The sequence below is a fragment of the Vanellus vanellus genome, assembly GCF_965231255.1.
Source record: "Vanellus vanellus genome assembly, chromosome: 5".
Taxonomy (NCBI): domain Eukaryota; kingdom Metazoa; phylum Chordata; class Aves; order Charadriiformes; family Charadriidae; genus Vanellus; species Vanellus vanellus.
In genome coordinates this window covers 41,661,302-41,681,367 of record NC_138910.1, presented here as the reverse complement: position 1 = coordinate 41,681,367, position 20,066 = coordinate 41,661,302, and the positions used below count along the sequence as shown (strand labels likewise).

The 20,066-nt window shown below is 43.5% G+C and overlaps 1 protein-coding gene across 1 annotated transcript in view; it reads left to right on the top strand.

The window, feature by feature from the left end:
• Nucleotides 1-4,089: 4,089 nt before the first annotated feature.
• Nucleotides 4,090-20,066, top strand: part of BARD1 (BRCA1 associated RING domain 1) — a gene marked incomplete at both ends in the record, with an annotated part of 55,324 nt that continues 39,347 nt past the window's right edge. Inside the window, 4 exons of the mRNA XM_082483495.1 lie at nucleotides 4,090-4,241; nucleotides 4,398-4,454; nucleotides 8,469-8,614; nucleotides 16,158-17,149. Of these exons, the coding sequence (XP_082339621.1) occupies nucleotides 4,090-4,241; nucleotides 4,398-4,454; nucleotides 8,469-8,614; nucleotides 16,158-17,149 (1,347 nt within the window). The remainder of the gene's footprint in view (nucleotides 4,242-4,397; nucleotides 4,455-8,468; nucleotides 8,615-16,157; nucleotides 17,150-20,066) is intronic.

The window sequence follows — 20,066 nt, the reverse complement described above, 5'->3', positions numbered from 1 at the left end:
AACAGGTCCATGTCCTTCTTATGTTGGCGGCCCCAGAGTTGGACACAGTACTCCAGATAGGGTCTCACAAGAGCAGAGTAGAGGGTCAGAATCACCTCCCTCGACCTGCTGGGCATGATTCTTTTGATGCAGCCCAGGTTACGGTTGGCTTTCTGGGCTGGGAACGAACATTGCCAGCTCATGTACAGCTTTTCATCCACCAGTACCCCCAAATCCTTCTCAGCAGGGCTACTCTCAATCCCTTCATCCCTCAGCCTATATTGATACTGGGGGTTGCCCTCACCCAGGGGCAGGAGCCTGGACTTAGCCCCTCATGAGGTTCACATGCGCCCACTTCTCAAGCCTGTCCATATCCCTCTGGATGGCATCCCGTCCCTCCAGCATGTGAACCGCACCACTCAGTTTGGTGTTGTTGGCAAACTTGCTGAGGGTACACCTGATCCCAGTGTCCATGTCACTGATGAAGACATTGAACAATACTGGTCCCAGTACGGACCCCTGAGGAATGCCACTCATCAGTGGTCTCCACTGGACAATGAGACATTGACCACTACCCTCTGGATGTGACCATCCAACCAATTCCTCATCCACCAAACAGTCCACCCATCAAATCCCAAACTCTCAATTTTAGAAGGAAGGATGTTGTGGAGGATCATGTCAGAGGCCTTACAGAAGTCCACATAGATGACATCCTTAGCTCTTCCCTTGTCCACCGATGTAGTCACTCCATCATAGAAGGCCACAAGGTTGGTCAGGCAGGACTTGCCCTTGGTCAAGCCATGCTAGCTGTCTCAAATCACTTCCCTGTCCTCCACGTGCCTTAGCATAGCTTCTAAGAGGATCTCTTCCTTGATCTTCCCAGGCACAGAGCTAAGGCTGACAGGTCAGTAGTTCCCAGGGTCCTCCCTTCTGCCCTTTTCAAAAATGGGTGCAATGTTTCCCTTTCTCCAGTCACTGGGAACTTCACCTGACAGCCACATGGAAAGTGGCTTGGCAACCACATCAGCCAGTTCCCTCAGGACTCTGAGCTGCATCCGATCAGGTCCCATAGACTTCTGTATGTTCAGGTTCCTCAGGTGCTCACGAACCTGGTCTTCTCTTCTTGCAGGAGGGACTTTTCTCTCCCAGTCCCTGCCTTACAGTTCATCCACTTGAGAGGTGTGGTGAGAAAGGTTGCCAGGTGTGCCACTGAGGCAAAAAGGTTGTTGAGCACCTCAGCCTTCTCCTTGTCCCTTGTTACCAATTGGCCAGTCTTGCTCATCAGGGGGGTACGCATTCATTGGCCTTCTTTTTCTCCATGACATCCCTATAGAAGGCCTTCTTATTATTCTTTGCGTTCCTTCCCAAGTTCAGCTCCAGCCACAGCCTTGGCCTTCCTGACTCCATCCCTACACAACTGGGCAGTGTCCCTAGCCTCTTCCCAGGACACCTGTCCCTCCTGCCATTGCCTGTGCATCTCTTCCTTGACCTTTAGTTTGACCAGCAGGTCTTGACTCAGCTATGCTGGTCTCTTACCTTCCTTTCCTGATTTCTTACACCTGGGGATCGAGAGCTCTTGCACTCTATGGTAATCATCCTCAAAGATCTGCCAGCTCTGTTCTGCTCCCTTGTCCCTGAGGGCACTTTCTCAGAGGGTCCTATTGACCAGGTCCTCGAAGAGCTGGAATTTTGCTTTCCTAAAATTCAGGGTCCTGAATTTACTCTTCCCCTGACCCATATCCGTCAGGACTGTGAACTCTACTAGAGCATGATCACTGCAGCCCAGGCTGCCCCCAGGCTTGATCTCACCAATTAGCTCACTTGCCTTGGCCACCATCAGGGCCAGTATTGCATCCCCTCTGGTGGGGCTGTCTATTACCTGGCTTAAGAAGTTATCTTTGTTGCACTCCAGGAGCCTCCTGGATTGCCTACAGCTTGCTGTGCTACTCTTCCAGCAAGACTTTCCCTTGGTTGATGAGATACAAGTTAGAGATCAGTTAGGTAAACTGGATATCTACAAGTCCATGGGGACTGATGGGATGCACCCGCAAGTGCTGAGGGAGCTGGGGGAAGTCTTTGCTGAGCCACTTTCCATCACCTTTGAAAGGTCCTGGAGAACAGGTGAGGTGCCTGAGGACTGGAGGGAAGCCAATGTCACTCCAGTCTTCAAAAAGGGCAAGAAAGATGACCTGTGAAACTACAAGCCAGTCAGCCTGACCTCCACCCCTGGAAAGATGATGGAACAGCTTGTTCTGGTGTTCTGGTTGTCATCTCAAAGCACCTGGAAGAAAAGAAGCTTATCAGAAGTAATCAACATGGATTCACCAAGGGGAAGTCATGTCTTACTAATCTGATAGCCTTCTATGATGGCGTGACTGGATGTGTGGAGGGCAGGGGATGCTGTCTACCTTGACTTCAGCAAGGCTTTCGACATTGTCTCCCACATCATCCTCACAGGCAAGATTAGGAAGTGTGGGTTAGATGAATGCACAGTGCGGTGGATTGAACAGTGGCTGGCAGATAGAGCTCAGAGGGTTGTGGTTAGTCGTGCAGAATCTGGTTGGAGGTCAGTAACGAGCGTCTCCCTCAGGGGTCAGTACTGGGTCCAGTCCAGTTCCATATATACATCAATGACCTGGATGAAGGGATAGAGTGTATCATCAGCAAGTTTGCTGTTGACACAAAACTGGGAGGGGTGGCTGACATGCCAGAAGGCTGTGCCGCCATTCAGCATGACCTGGACAGGCTGGAGACTTGGGCAGAGAGAAACCTCATGAAATTTAACAAGGGCAAGTGTAGGGTATTGCAGCTGGGGAGGAATAACCCCATGCATTAGTACAGGTTGGGGGCTGACCTGCTGGAGAGCAGCTCTGTGGAAAGGGACCTGGGAGTCCTGGTGGACAACAGGATGACCATGAGCCAGCAATGTGCCCTAGTGGCCAAGAAGGCAAACGGCACCCTGGGGTGCATCAAGAAGAGTGTGGCCAGCAGGTCGAGGGAGGTCACCCTTCCCCTCTACTCTGCCCTGGTGGGGCCACATCTGGGGTATTGTGTCCAGTTCTGGGCTCCCCAGTTCAAGAAGGACAGGGTACTGCTGGAGACGGTCCAGCAAAGGGCTACAAAGATGATTAGGGGATTGGAACATCTCTCTTATGAGGAAAGGCTGAGGGACTTGGGTCTTTTTAGAGAAAAGAACACTGAGGGGGGAATCTTATCAATGCTTCTAAATACTTAAAGGGAGGGTGCTGGGGGCATGGGAACAGTCTCTTTTCAGTGGTGCCCAGTGATAGGACAAGACGTAATGGGCACAAACTTGAATATAGGAAATTCCATCTTAACATGAGAAGGGACTTCTTTACTTTGAGGGTGGCAGAGCACTGGAACAGGCTGCCCAGAGAGGTTGTGGAGTCTGCCACTCTGGAGACATTCAAAACCCGCCTGGATGCCATCCTGTGCAACTTGCTGTACGTGATCCTGCTGCGGCAAGGGGGTTGGACTAGATGATCTCCAGAGGTCCTTTCCAACCATGACCATTCTGTGATTCTGTGATTCTGTGGTGGGGTGGCTGAAGTCCCCCAGCAGGACGAGAGCCTGAGAGTGTGATGCCTCCTGTGGCTAGAGTAAGAAGGCTTCATCAGTAGGCTTGCCTAGTTCAGGTGGCCTGTGGTAGACACCAACCACAAGGTTCCCTTTGTTGCCCATACATGGGCTTTCAACCTGCTCATGGCTGTTCTTCAGAGATAGCTCTTCACAGTCTATCCTAATTTCTTGATGTAAAGGGCAATGCCTCCACTCTTCCTTCGTCACCTTTCCCTTCCGAACAGCCTGTAGCCATCTATAGCTGATTTGGATGCTATTGAGGCACCCCAACCCTGAACTTTCCGCCTAGCAGCCATCCCGCCACTTTCCTCAGCCCGCCCCCCACGGGTGGCCCCGCCCCTTTTCGCCCGGTCTCGCCCCGCTGCTGAAGCGCGGGAAGCGCGGCCGCCCGGGGGCGGAGAGCGTGGCTTCTTCGTGGGCGCATGCGCACTGGTGGGCGCGCAGCCTTTGGCGCCTGCGCCGTGGCACCGGGCGGGGAATTTGCAGCAGTATCTGCGGCGGCGGGAAGCCATGCGGGAGGTGCTGCGCGGCCGCTCGGGCAACCGGCCGGCTCCGGGCGGCGAGCCCCTCACCGCTGCCACTATGGCGCCGCCCGGCCCCTCCTGGGCCCGCACCCGCGCCGCGCTGGGGCGGCTGGAGAGGGCGCTGAACTGCTCCCGCTGGTAAGGGACCCCCCCCCTGCCCCTTTCCCCTTTCCACCGCGGCCGTTACGGCCGTTGGGCCCCGGCTGCCGGCAGGCGAGCGGAGCTGCCGCTGGCGCCGTGCCCGTAAGGCCGCGTGTGTTAAAACTGCCGCGTTTCTCCTTCCTCTGCCCACAGCGCCGGCGTCCTGCGGGAGCCCGTGTCCCTGGGGCAGTGCGAGCACGTCTTCTGCCTGTAAGTAGCGTGGCGCGACGGGGCTCGGCCGCCCCGCCGCTCTCGCCGGGCCACTGGCGGTGTGATGGGCTCCCCGAGGTCCCCGTCCTCCTTGCTGCCATGCTTTGGAGCAAGGGCTGGCGCCTTAGGGAGGTGGGCATCGGTGGCGCTTTCCGGCTGGGGAGAGGAAAGTGGGAGCTGCAGTCCCCCAGTAGGTCCAGCTCACTGCTCTGGGGCGGCTGTCTGGCTTGCCAGAGCGAAGGCCTGGCTTTGTGAGTGCTGGGTAGGCTTCAGGGTGTTGGCCAGGTGTAAGGTGAACCCTCAGCCCGATGGTAGGGGGGTGTGTCCACTTGTAGTTGGGCTGGAGAAGAAAACAGTTTCCAGTTCTTACTGTCATCTCCAACTCCTTCTTCTTCCTTCAAAACAAACTATAAGAGCAGCCTGGAAAGATGCTTCCTGTTTCCAGGGGGGCTTTGATCTGCTTGAGAGGGTTGGGTGCTGCTTTTCATTGCTTCGGCTTTCTGCTATGTTAATGGATTTGCTCCTTCAGATCTGCCACTGTAGCTGTTCCTGTATTCATGTCCATCCAAATGTGTTGGGATAGCATGAGTGCCTCTGTTTATAGCTTGTCAAATAATCTGAATTAAGTTAAAAACATCCTAATAACGAGGCAGGTCTGAGGTGGTGGTAGTTACTTGGCCTGTCTTAGAACAGCTCACTGCATCGTTGGTACAGGCAGAGGCTGAAATGTTCCTGCCCTAGAACCTGATTTGTGGAAAGTGGTGGAGGCTGTCCTGTATGTCACTGCTCTTCATGGCATACAAATGCAAACACAGGGACTTAAAGTCAGTCATGTATCTTAAAGAGTTTATCTGCACAGCACAGATATGAGCTGTCTAGGAAAATCCTGTGCCTGTTACAGTGGAGAGGATAGACACTTTCTAACCACTGCTTGTAAGCCAGTCTAGATATTCAGCTTCACCTCTTGTTCACCACCATACTGCAGTCACTATGTGAATAAAAGCAGAGGAAAACCCTCCGTCCCTCCTGGATGTGTATTTACTCCTTGTCTTCAGCTGCAACTTTCTAATGGGAGCTTAAAGTGTTGAAGGCCTGAAGAGTAAAATACCAGCTAAAAGATTTCCTTGCTTTTTAAGAAGTAACTGATTATGGGACACGTGCCCAGTCAGGCACCCAGTATGGATGTATTAAAAGATGTACATGTGACTTATTACTATCCAGATGTGTTTTTTTTTCCCAGTGTTGACCATGAACTGCTGTATTCTAAATTGCTGAATTCTGCCTTCTGAAGCAATTTTTTTGTTACTTGTTCCATTTTTATTACCTGTGGTTAGATTACTTCGTAAAATAACCTCCAGAAGCTTGTAGAAGTTATTTGTAAATATCATAGAATGGTTAGAGTTGGAAGGGACCTTAAAGATCGCCTGCTGTGGGCAGGGACACCTTCCACTAGACCAGGTTGCTCAAAACCTCATCCAGCCTGGCCTTGAACACCTCCAGGGATGGGGCATCCATGACTTCTCTGGGCAACCTGTTCCAGTGCCTCACCACCCTTGTAGTGAAAAATGTCTTCCTAGTATCTAACCTAAATCTATCCTCTTTCAGTTTAAAACCATTACCCCTAATCCTGTCACTACGCTCCCTGATAAAGAGGCCCTCTCCACCTTTCCTGTAGGCCCCCCTTATGTACTGGAAAGCTGCTATAAAGTCTCCCTGGAGCCTTCTCTTTCTGGGCTGAATATGTTCATACCTATCTAATAAAATGTTGGGGTTTTTTTTGTTCTGTTTCAAGTGTTTGTTTGTTTTTTTTCTCAGGTGTAGTGTAGATTGCTGAAGGCTAGCATAAGGCTGGCTTAATAAACATAATTGTTTAGTTGTTGGGCGTCTAAGACTGTGGTTTTATTTTGGATAACTGTAGCGTATTCTAGGTGGTAGATTTCAAATGCAGTTTGTTGAAGCATTGGGTTTTTTTAAGAAAAAATTTCAAGACATCAGAATATGATGCATTTTGCAGTGATGAGGATGGAAAGAATAGTCAACAGGAATCTTAAGCATTCATTAGCAGCTCCTTCTTACTCCAGAAAAAAGAGTTTATTTGCTATTACCCAAGTTGTTGTTATATCGGATCTTTTCTCCATTGTGCGCCTGGACTTTTAGTCATCAATTTAACGTGTCCTTTGATGACTGAGTCTTGGATAGTGGCTATTTTTTTAAATAAAACTAAAGAAATTTAGATTAAGTTGTTTACATGCAAATTTGGTAGGGCGTGGATTGAATCTGCAGTATTCTAATGTGAACTGTTTCTTATCCGTTGCCAAGACAGACATTTATTAATATAGCTGGGAAGGAGTGAGGTTAATGGCCGGAGCTGACTGCAATGTACTGCAATAATCAGGTCACACATAATGTAACTGGTTCTCCCTCAGCATGGGTTTTATTAGGGCAGGGGTATTTATTAAGATCAGTTTCTGCAGTTTTGTCTGAGTAACTCTACTAAGTTAGTTATAGTTAATGGATAATGACTGTAAAAACCCAACAGCTAGAAGTAATTAGGAAATGTCATGGTATAAAAGTCATTCCGCATTTCCTTTGCACTACCTTTTACGGACATGGGAGACCTGAGGCCAGCTTTCCTAGAGAACAAGACCTGGTGGTTCTTATCTTTGCTCCAAGTGATTTGTCAATGTCATGTAGAATATATATGTCAGATCCAAGCACTGTACTTCAGTTGCCCGATCATAGCAGTGAGGTCCTTTACCCGCTCAGAGCAGGCTGTTTAACGCACAAAACATACCTAGCAGCAATTTTTACATACCAGATTTCCTGTCTTGGAACTAACTGAAGGCATGATACTTGTGTGGTGTTTGAGGGAGAGATGCCAGTGCAGAGAACAGATCTGAAAATAACTCTCCTCTTCAGGAAAGTGGTGGTAGTTATTCTTCTGGTATTGTTAACTGATATGCTGCTAGTTTTGGGATGTATGACTGTCAGCTTCCAAGCTGACTATATGTTTAGAGACTAGATGCGTAGACTTTGATCTTCCTCTCCAGGTAGCAGTGCCTTGATATTACTTACATTCTGTTCCTCCAAATGTTTAACATGATCTGCTCGCATTTAATTTTATACCTTTGGCTAGAATTGTGTGTGCTACGTGGTTTTAAGGTAATGGAGAATTTTGAAATTAATTCAGTCGTGAGTATGTGAAATTATAACAAATATTTAATAGGATAGGTTGGAATTTGAGAAGTAACAATGTCCCTTGAATGTTGCAGTTCAGATGGCAAATCATAAGGTCCTCTCACCAGACTAATCAAATGAATAGAAGATTTTTAGGCTCATATAGGGAAAGTAGAAGTACTAAGAAGTTACAAGTGTTAAATGACCTTTACTAAGTAAATCTGTTCCCCCACCAACCCCACCTCAATCATCTCCTGACATAAATGCTCTGAAAGAGAAAAGTGATGGAATACTCTGCATACCTGCAGATCCTCATGGGAATTTGACAGAAAAGTGTTCAGACAGGTGAAACTTCACAATATCAAGAACATTTTAAGTAGGAAAAACTGAAAATGATAGTTTACTATGGATTGGCTTCCTGTCATGTTTGAAAATGAAGGCTGCAGAAGAATAGCCCTATCTTTAGCTGAGGTGTAAAAGAACATGGAGTTTTAACTGTTTGAGCCTAATTGTTATCTGGAGACAAACAGCAACAGAGCTTTATCATACCTTGAAAGTTTGGATCAGCTTGTGAGTCTGTGGGAGTCCCAAGGTACTCCATCTTTCATGACAGTGTCCTGACAAGGCTTTGGTCTTGGCTTGCTTAATTATGGCTTCTCGCTTGCTGTGATAAATATGCTCCCTCTTTCATTTGTGACAACTCATGTGAGCTTTGCAATAGTGGTTTGTCAACGCTAAAATAAGAGATTCTTGCCGAACATTTGACTGTGAAAAGGTTGATAGTGAGTACAGTAGATAACTTATGCTGGATAATGGATTTTTACATTTGACTTCCAGATCTTGTGTGAGTGACTGTGTTGGCACAGAATGCCCAGTGTGCCACGTGCCAGCTTGGGTGCAAGATGTGCAGATAAACCGGCAACTGGATAACATGATTCAGCTTTGCAGCAAACTGCGGCAACTACTGGGTGTGGACACCTCAGGTAAGAGCAAACCTGGGTCTCTGACAGCTGTTGAATCCAGACCGCTCCGTTTCATTTCACGGGCTTTAGAGACAATGAGCAGTGCAGCCCTGTTTAAGATTCTGAAAGGCTGTTCCAAATCATGTTTGGAAAATTTGATTTGAAGAGAACTGTCTGTATGGATTGCTCGTTCTTTGAATCTGTTTTACTAAGAAATCTGCATGAGTGGGTTCGTTCATAATTCATTAGAATCCGTCTTCCAAAATTAGATGAAAGTGTGATATATTCCCAAGTCACGTGGCAGTTAGTTGAACGAACCAGGGGCACAAGTTGTCATATTTTGTGCTCTTAGGGGAGCACAAATGTGCAATATTCTGCAGTGCACACTTTAGAGGGACCCTGTTAAAGGATAAATGCATACATTCTCTTGCTTCTTGTGTATTTGTGCACGGGGGTGTGCGTGCTGTCCCAGTAATTTTCAGTTTAGGGTTTTTGCACAGGGAAAAAATTATCTGTGTTCCTTGCCTAAAAGGGGAAGGGGGTAAGTCTTAACTCATTTATTTTCTGATCCCGAACAATCAAAACAAGTTTGCTACAGTGGAATTTAGTCACTGCTGACTGTGCTAGAAGATTGCAGAGGTTGTACTCAGGGAATTCATCTCTTTATCAAATTTTAGGCTGATTGTCAAAGTAGGAAAAAATGAAGTGAAATGAGCGTAGGTGAGTGTATGCCTCTTCAGCAAGCCCAGAGAGGAGCATTTTATGTAATACCAAGTTTTAGAAAACATTCATTTAGCTGTCAGATATAGAAAAGGTAATTCTTCCTTCATTATTGCTTCCTAATATGTTTGTCTAAATTAAAGATTCTTTTTCTAAGTCTAATCCCATCAGCACCTTTGTGTTCATTTATGGGGGAGCTCCTTATTGACATCAAAACCACACTGAAGTGAGGAGGCTGGAAGCTTATGTCCAACTGTAAGGGAATACATTTTATATAGATATAAAATCCTATGGTGATTAAATTTTCTGGAGCCTAGAAAACAGTGGCTTAAATAGGGTTTCAGGGGAACATTTTAAGTGGTGAAGGCTTTTAAAAACATAGTTGGAGCAGAATCTCTGAGAGGAGCTATTTGTGATGATATAAATAAAGCATTTAAAATACAACATGGCAGTATTATTGATACCGTTTAGGCGTTTTAGAGAACTCTTACAGATGGATTAACTCTTAAAAATTAGTCTGATGTTTAACTGTACTAGAAATTGGATAATACACTTAATCCCATCATTTTTTCTAAAGAAAAGTTTGTGTGGTGTCGCTAAACCATAGAAGAAAATGAGGTGGTTTTTATTGTTCCTTGTTCTGACTTAAAAGTGGACACAAAACTGAAGTTTACAAGAGTGTTTTATTTGGAGCTAAGGTTATGAACTGATGTGGGAGATTTACTTTACATCACTTGTAGTCTTTGCCCTGTACTAGTGATTAATGGCCTTTTGAATGTTTCATACAGAGATTAAGAGAAAACTGTCATGAGTTGGTGGTAGTTCACCATCAGGATACATAAGTAAATGAGTACACTTCTAACAACAGGCAATTATGTGTTGTACTATGGCAAATCATAGGATGCTGTAGCTTTAGAGATTTTGAGGCAAATCCTTTACAATGTTTTGTCAATTATCTCTGGCAAATCTGTCACCTCCCATAGATGTATGTCTTGAACTTAATGTATACAAACTGAAATATGCTTGAATTTGAGAATTGGAGCCTCTCTTATTAAGGAGTTGCTTTTGTGTTCTTATGGCACTGTACATCTGCCACTTTCCTGACAAGAATGTTTTCTTTTGTTTTTTTTTTTTGTTAGAAGGTCAGAAATTGTATTTTGTGTTCCAGTAAAGGAAACAGACGGAAAAATCAATCTTTCTGTGGAGAAAAAGAAGAGAAGCAGTTGAAAAAGGAATTTTTCCATGTATTTTTTTGTCTTCTGCATATTTGTTTTCTCTGCCTTGTTTTGAGACAATTGTGGCTTGTCTCAAGGCTTCTGTTTGAGATCCTTTTTAACACTGAAGTTTCTAATACCAATGCATCATACTACCCATTTTTTAATCTAGGGCAGACCTAGTGAACACAGTAAGTTGTGTCTATTGTCTTTAAAAATGCACAGAACTACTATGACTGAAAAGGATAGGGTTAAACTCACGTGTTGGGTAGTTCAAGTATAAAAATTCTTGTACCCCCAGGTTCAACAGTGGATGTGAGAGTGATCTCACTTTGTACTCTGCTGGGATAAGGATAGTTTTTTGCCAAACTGTGCCTGTGTTTTAAGAAGCGACACCAAGTAATTCAGGAAAGACTGCACAAAACAGCTAATGTTTTCCTTTTAAATTCAAGGGAAGCACAGTAAATGACACTACAGAATAGTACTGGGAGAACTGAAGGGGAATTGGCAAACAACAAACCTGAAATTGGCTAGAAAACACAAGCTATAGGTAGCAAACGCTGTCTCAAAACTAACTCACTTGTTAGAGTTGTTATAACCTTAGTCTGTGTCAAGGTGAGGAGAGCTGTCTGGCCTTTTTGCTGTCCAGTGTTGTACCTTTAGAAGGGTAATGAGAAGCTATCTGGCTGGCAGGCTTCATAGATGGGATGTCTGCAACCTCAAAATCTTTAGCTCTAATGTTGCAGAGTCCAAGACATCTTGAGAATTGGAATTGATGGGATGATAGGCTTCATAGGTGGGCAATTAGTACGAACTTGTTGAATCATGGTCATAGTGTATAGAGTATACTAGAGATGAAGAAGGTTGATTTACAGTGATGACTTTGAAAGTGAATTTCTAAATACTTCAGCAGATTCTTGTGTTATGTTCTTTAAAAAGAAGAGGTGGTTGTAAATTTTCACAACAACCATTTATAGATGATTTTACCTTGTTCTTTGTGGCATAATCTGCTTCACTCTAGCACAGTCAAAAAGAAAGCCTTTCTCTCCCCTTCTCATACAGAGCTAGACTTTGCAGGTGTTGGTCAAAGCTTCCTAAGCTCATGTTGATGCTGGTGGACAGTAGGAGAGATTAACTTTTGATTAGCCTTTATAGTATCATAATTTAGTTTCACATTTACTGATGTGGAGGGAAAGACGTTGAGCTCCTATTGTAACAGATTACATTGCATTTCATGTATGCTATGACATTTTTCATAATAGCTAAAGATGAGTTTCTGAATAGCTGGAATTTCTCCCTTTTTCCCCCTGCGTTGAATACTTAACTTGCAAAATAATCATTCTTCAGCGAAGGCACTAATGTTGCACAGATGGTACCAAAGCACTTCCCTTTGATTTTTAATAAGGGACTAGTTTGTCAAAGAGATTTCTCAACTTCTGTTCTGAAACCCATAATAGAGAATAATTTGAAAGGCACACAATGTGCATCATTATATTCCTTTGATGCAGATTAATGATAGCTAAACCACATTTTCTAATTGCTCCTCTTTTTTTCTGCTCTAGCCTGTTATTGCACTACAGCAGAACTTGGAGATGTAGCTCTCTAGTTGCAAGGCACTGCATATCTCTTAATATTTTTGTCTACTCTCAACCCTTTTAATACTTAAGAAATTAAACTCTGAAATGTCAGCATTAAGAAACTTGTGCTTATTATGTGCAAATAAATCTAATTTAGAAAGAATTCAGTTAATATATTGTGTATATGAATGTTACGCTTAATAGGTGATGGAGAGTAAATTTACAACATTTATTGTAGGCTGATTTGAATACTGTTATTGTGGATAGTTTTTACACTATTGTAAATGCTTAAAATATAGAATTAGTAAAACATGCTTTATTAAATTTTGGGAGGATACTTATGTATTAGACAATTAAATCTTAATCATACATAGTAATTTTTTCATTCCTGTTGAGATGCAAGCTCTGACTTCCAACTTGGAGACAGCAAAAAATTACTTTGAATCGCTTTTTTGTATGAGCAATTTTCTCTGAAGGTAGTTTAATTGAATGCACTTAGCTACCAGATATTGTCCTCTTTATATAAATTAACATTTACATATTAAACCATAAGATTTTCCTTTCAGTTCCTTAGCACCGTGTCTCTACTCTCTTTTTCTCTCCCTCTCACAGCTCTGGGTCCATCAAAGAATTAGATTTTCAGGGAGGGTTGATTAGCTCTTTGTCCTTATTACTTCTACTCTGTACCTTGTACACTTTGGAAATGGAGGAAAGGGGCAGCAGAGGCTAAGAATAATGATTTTGCAGATCATCTGCAGAACTGTTCAGGTAAAGTTGGTGTTAGCTACACAGCGTTCTGAAGGATGGAGTTATTGAAGAATCTCTGAGAGGCTACACACACCCTGGCAGAAATTGCAGTTTCTTCCCCAGTAGGCTGTGGACATGCCCTGGGTGTGCATGGCTGGCCTCTCGATGTGACGAATCTCTTTCACAGCAGGCATGGCCTTATAATCGTGGTCTGCGAGTGCCTCCCTGTCCTAAAACATGCAACGTACCCTTTTACACCTGAAGTAGTTGCATGTGAGTAAAAACAATCCCGGGAAAGCATTTATTTGGTGTATTTTCAGCAGGTTTTTAATAACCTGACTAGTAAGTCTCTGCTGAGCAACCAGTAATGAACAGATCGGTGTAAGAACCCTTGTGGTTGAATTTTCACAAGCTTTCTTGCTGCCAGAAGTAGCATATACATAGCTTCCAGTGTAAATACTTAATTGTGTTATGCTGCTTTAGATCCTACTTCTGAAGGACAGTGCCTTTGATTGAATTTGTCACTTGGAATTCAAAGTCTTACTGTGCTATACATATCAAAAAGAATTCTGGACATCACAAAATTGTCACACAAATTACTTTTGCAAGCTGATTTTATTCTTTTTACTTGGAGATGACTGATAGTTCTAGCAAGGTAAATATTTTAGAAGGAAATCTGCTAGTTGTGTAAACAGTGAAGGCAAGACAAGTAAATAGTAACTTTTATATTTTGCATCTGTTTGCAATCAAGCTCTTCCTTTTTTTAGATATTATTGTCAGAATGAAATTGGATATGATATCTTTCTGAAGGCTAGCTAGTTATGAGATTTCAGTGTCAATTTCTGTGCTTTTTTCCCTGTTTGTGCCAAGCTCAGCCCTACAGGAAAACCAAATAGCTGCAGCTTTGTACTTGATGATTATCTTTAGATACCTAAATTATTGATTAGCTAGCCTCAAGATCTAAAGACACTTTTGGTCTGATGCTTTACATATTACTCTAGCTAAATCTCTTAATATCTAGCATATTTTAATTCAAGGGGTAAATAGGGTAATTTAAATCAAGATTGAGGAAACATTTAACTTTACAATATTGCTTTAGAGGAAAACTGCAAATGTCTATTTTGGTGTTGAATACAGTTCTGTTTTAAGTGAAATTTCAGACTTCTTTTTTGTGGCTGAGGGATTGGGGCTAGTTTGTCTGCTGTCTGTGAGTTTATCACACTTGCTGTGGAAAACAGGCTATAGTTACTAACACCAAAATAGAAGAGAAGGCAAACTATCCATAGAAAGTTAATGCGCTAAAGTGAAAGTAACACAGAGTTGCAGTGAGGTCTGTCTTTGGCTTTTAATAATCAAGACTTTGTAGTTTATTTCATGTGTTTAAAAAAACCCTGCTAATCTTGGTCTTAGTTCTGTTTAAAAATAATAATAGCAATACCCTACTTGCCTTGCTAGGCAAAATTAATTTTGGTTTTGTGATTGATTTGTATAAATCGCCAAGACACTTGTGAATGGTGGTTTAGTCCCTGAGGTTGGAGGCAACAGAAAGAATGAGTTGTGCGTTTACTTTGGAGGACTTAGAATCACAGAATCATAGAATGGTTTAGGTTGCAGATCACCGAGTTCCTACCCCCCTGCCATAGGCAGGGACACCTCCCACTAGACCAGGTTGCCCAAGGCCACATCCAGCCTGGCCTTGAACACCTCTAGGGATGGGGCCTCAACAACCTCTCGGGGGAACCTGTTCCAGTGCCTTAACCACCCTTAAAGTGAAAAATTTCTTCCTAATGTTTAGTCTAAACCTGCCCTCTTCCAGTTTAAATCCATTCCCCCTCGTCCTATCGCTACATGCCCTAGTAAAAAGTCCTTCCCCAGCTCTCCTGTAGGCCCCCTTTAGGTATTGGAAGGCAGCGATAAGATCTCCCCGGAGCTTTTTCTTCTCCAGGCTGAACAGCCCCAACTCTTTCAGCCTCTCCTCATAGGAGAGGTGCTCCAGCCCTCGGATCATCCTTGTGGCTCTCCTCTGGACACCCTCCAGCAGGTCCATGTCCTTCTTATGTTGGGGACTCCAGAGCTGGATGCAGTACTCCAGTTGGGGTCTCACGAGAGTGGAGTAGAGGGGCAGAATCACCTCCTTTGACCTGCTGGCCACACTTTTTCTGATTCAGCCCAGGATACGGTTGGCCTTCTGGGCTGCGATTGCACACTGCTGGCTCATGTTGAGTTTCTTGTCAATCAGCACCCTCAGGTCCTTCTCCTCAGGGCTGCTCTCCAGCCATTCCCCGCCGAGCCTGTATTTGTGCTTGGGATTGCCCCGACCCAGATGTAAGACCTTGCACTTGGCCTTGTTGAACTGACTTGTCCCAGTAACCTAAAATAACTTAGTTTCCAACAAGGAATCTGTAAAAAATCTGTTACAGTTCTTTTGCACTGAAAGAGTCGTTGTCAAATAAAATTAGTGTCTTAACTTAGAGGTCACTTTATGCTCCCTAATTTATTCTTAAGCCATGAGGACACCATTTATAGTCCTTGTCCTCAACTGTTATTTCATGCATTGGGAGTACAGGATATTCCTCTGTCATCTTGGTTATTGATTTGTAATATGCTGCACAATGTGACTTATAAAATTGCTCCACTGCATATTTTTAAAGAAATGCTTGAGATTATCAAAATACATAGCTTCCTTGGAATTATTTACTGCCAAGGGGTAAAGGATCAAGTGACAGGACACAATTACTTACAGATTTTCTATATATTGCTTTGATTAATCTGCTGTATCTGTGGAATCCGTCAAAATTTGTCAGGAGTGTTCCACATTCTTATAAGGATGTTATAAGATGTTATAAGGATGCCTGCTTGCAGTTATTCTTCCTGTTCATCTTCAGATGAACTGTAATATCTTTTTAGAAAATTGATTCTATGCTCTTTTGTGTATGCACAGACTACTTTAAGCCTTTTTCCAAGGAGAACTCAGTGAGAGAACAAGCTTCTCTCCTCTCTGTAATCTGGTCACTTGTCTTCTGTGCACGTGCTGCATTGTGAACCCAGACTATCGAGGAAATTTCTCTACCAGGGTGCTCACTGGCATAATGGATAGCTTTAGCTGCACTGGAATCCCTGAACTCCAACGTAGCAAGTGACCTTCCAGGTTGTTTTAAAGCCATTACATGTGTCTGGAGGCACTCATAGGTTTTATTTAGTAATGCTTCATCAGGTATTACAGTTGTTATTCTGATCTTTTTTCTTTGCAACGTTCTAATGAAGAGTACTCTATAAATTATTTTTCCTCTTCCCTGATGCACTTAGATTCCACAGAAGATATGTCCACACCAGCAGACTCAGACCCTAGAAAAAAGAAGAAGGAAGAGATAAAAATGTGGTTCAGCCCAAGAAGTAGGAAGATTCGTTGTGTCCTGAACAAGAGTCAGCCAAAGACTAAAAGCCATGACCTTTGTCAAGACACATCTTCAATTTATGATTTCTTTCCTTCCCCTCCTCATGAAAAGCCCTCCAAGCCAACAGAAAAGCCAACACAGAGACAGAGTAAGAAGATGAAGAAACGTCTAGCAGACATTAACAAAGTGTGGAGCTTAGAGAAGCCTGAGCAAAAAGGAGGAGTTGAGGAGAAGGCTGATAAGGAAAAGTGTGTGACTATCTGCAGTCAACCGGTAGTCCTGTGCACTCCAGAACCAAATAGCCCTGAAGAGATACTTCAGGAGTCTATAAAGCCAGCTGCCTCCAGCAAAACTACAGAAAATGTGGAAATATTGCCACAGGTAAAATCCTCAGAGAAGAAAGGTAACAGTGAGGTTGCGTGTCCTGCGCAAGTCAGCAAGGAAAATAGTTGTGCTACAGAGACATCACTGTCAACAGAAAATGAAACCACACCTTTAAAACGTGGAAGGGAGCAATCCAGACTTCCAGATAATTCTCAGTCTAAAAGACCAAGAAGAACTGAGAGGAGCATTATTGGGAAGTCAGGCAGGCAAGCAGATTGCTTAGAGGAGTTACCTCAGGGTTGCCCCATCTCTCCAGCGACTGAACACATGACACCAGTTCAGATTTCTTCGTCTGTATCGAAAGTCACTGACACTGTAATGAAGACGAGAAGCTCTGCAGTCTTTCAAGCAGTAGATAGTTCTTCACTTTCAAAATCTCCCTCTACACCATCTACTTCTAAGACTGGTAATCGAGTAGGAATACCACACAGTCCTTCTGTGTTGAAGTCCCCTGGTGGTAACACAATTGCCAGAAGAAATTACAAAGGAGAAACTTTGCTCCATGTTGCTTCCATCAAGGTAGGACCATCATCTTCTAGTTCAACTTTAAACAGAGGTTTAAAAAGACAATGTTGTATTAAAAATATCCTGGAAACCAGTTACTTGAGTACATCCTGTTTCTGGGGGAGGAATCTTATTTTGTGGTCTCTTTCTTCTAGGTTTATTGTGGAGTTTCCAACCTGATTCTCTGATTTGATAAAGAAATGACTATTGGAAAGATCAAAGATGGTTATACTTCAGAAACTCAATGTACTACAGTGTCAGTTATACCTATGAGTTCTAGGAAGTGATAAGCATTCAAATGTTTTGGCCTTATGTGCCAGAAAGCTGTCTCTGTGATTTGTGATGAGAAGTTTAGCTAAGTATTTCAGATCTCACCGGGTGATCTTGATCAGTTTAACTTGACTTGGTAACTCAGCCAGGACAAGATCTGAATTATCTACATGAAGATAACTCTGTGCAACCTTAATTAAGATTAACTATTTCACAATCTTTGAGGTCCTCCATCTGATGCAAGTGTTAGCTCAAGAGGAATGAAATGCTGCACCCTGGTATTCCCATGCTGAGCCCTGTGCTCTGAGCATGTCATTCTCACAGATAGTGGAGAAAGAATTAGGATGGGATGTTCTCAGTTGACTTCACTTTCATGTAGGATCAATGCTATTCTTGGAAAGACAGTTGTCACTTATTTTGCTGTTAATATCTTAGCTACTTGCTGCTGTGGTAGAGCTTCATGGCTTTGCTCTTTGCAAGGGCTGGCCTTCCCTGTTATTATGGGAAAGCTGCATGCAGGTAGGGTAAGCTGAAAGTTTCCGGTCAAACTCATCAGATGCGCTAATATGGCAGTTCTCTTCTGAGATGTCATTTCAAAGAGTTTGTAGTCTGGTAACTTAAATGTACTTTGTGCTAAATCATAATGTAAGAAATACTGTGTGGTTAATAAACTGCCTATACTGGTTGAATTGATTCACCTGTAAGCATCCTGACATTTATTCAGCACTTCTGTTTGTTGAGACAAAGGCTGTTCTTGATAACTAACCTTGCCCTCTTTCAAAGTCATTCTAATAAGCCACTCCTGCCCGAGACCTTTTTAAATGGAAGTGGCAGCCAAGCTGAGTTGAGTTCAAATATCTTACTTGATGCCATTGATACGGAATTAGGGAGGAGAAAATGAAACATTGTTCTTACAGGACTCAAGAGCTTTAAAGGATAGATCTCTTGTTACTTCTTGTTGTAAATCCTGTACATTTCTCTTTATTAAAGCACTGTTTACCAATTATCCTTCCATGATTTTCTGGGAATTTGTAAGGAATACTGTTATGACTGATTGGTTCTAAAAAAAATTGATCTACCTGACAAGTTTTCACACAGCTGTGGTTTCCAGCAATGTCTGGTACTTCTTTGGAACACAAGTATTTCATCTAAGAAAATAGCATCTTTGCTGCTTATTGTGAGACTTGGAGTAAACAGCAATATGCTAATAAGGTGGTTTTTCATTGCAAAGCATTTTGAAGATAAACGAGTAAAAATTGAACAGTTCATGCTATAGACAAAATGAATAAACAAGTTTTGATTATCCAAGTTCAGGGGTGTAGCTGGCTCTGCTTGTTGGCATTGGTACACCCCTCTCTGAGAAAGAGATATGGCTATTTCAGTGGGCTGAAAAGCTGAACTCCAGCTGTAGTGTAGGCGGTGGAGTAGTTGTACACATGAATGCTTTTTTCAGCCCTGTGTGTGAATTCATTTTGGTGTTGCCTTTTAATGTTTATAATTATTGAGTTAAAATGGGAAGTTGCTTCTGTTCCTCATTAGTTCTGCTTTGGTTTTAATCCGTCAATTCCATTTGCATTGAGGTGCTCATTAGTAAAGGCTTGTTTAACTAGGTAGGGCTTCAGACTGATCCGAAAGTTACCACTGTTTTTTAAATGTAATTAAAATAAGGCAAGGAGAGTGGTCTTTTGGTTATGGTCGTAGTTCGCTTGCACATGTCTCTGTTTCCAGCTACTAAACTTCCAATGCAAGTCTGAGAAAGTTGTTTTACTGTCTCTGAACCTCTGTTTCTCATCTGTAGAAGGAGATTATATAGATTATCTCCTTTTATTTGTAGTGTTCTTTCTTCTTGTTAAATCTTGCTTAATCGTGGGTATATTAAGGCATTCCTAAGAAGTTGCTGCATCCCCTGGTAGTCAGTGATTTTAGGCACAGTTCCTAGTCCATGTCAAAGTGGATTATAGAATCATAGAATGGTTAGAGTTGGAAGCAACCTTAAAGATCATCTCGTTCTAACCCCCCTGCCATGGGCAGGGATACCTCCTGCTAGACCAGGTTGCTCAAAGCCCCATCCAACCTGGCCTTGAACACCTCCAGGGATGGGGCATCCACAACTTCTCTGGGCAACCTGTTCCAGTGCCTTACCACCTGCACAGTGAAAAATGTCTTCCTAGTATCTAACCTAAATCTACCCTCTTTCAGTTTAAAACCGTTACCCCTCGTCCTATCACTACATTCCCTGATAAAGAGGCCCTCCCCATCTTTCCTGTAGGCCCCCTTTAGGTACTGGAAGGCTGCTAAAAGGTCTCCCTGGAGCTTTCTCTTCTCCAGGCTGAACAACCCCAACTCTCTCAGCTGGTCTTCATACAAGAGGTGTTCCAGCCCTCTGGTCATCTTGGTGGCCCTCCTTTGGACTCACTTCAACAGGTCCATGTCTTTCTTATGCTGGGGACCCCAGAGCTGGACGCAGTACTCCAGGTGGGGTCTCACCAGAGCAGAGTAGAGGGGCAGAAGTACCTCCCTTGACCTGCTGGCCACGCTTCTTCTGATGCAGCCCAGGATAGGGTTGGCTTTCTGGGCTGTGAGCGCATGTTGCCAGCTCATGTTGAGCTTCTCATCACCCAACACCCCCAAGTCCTTCTCAGGGCTCTCTCAATCTGTTCTC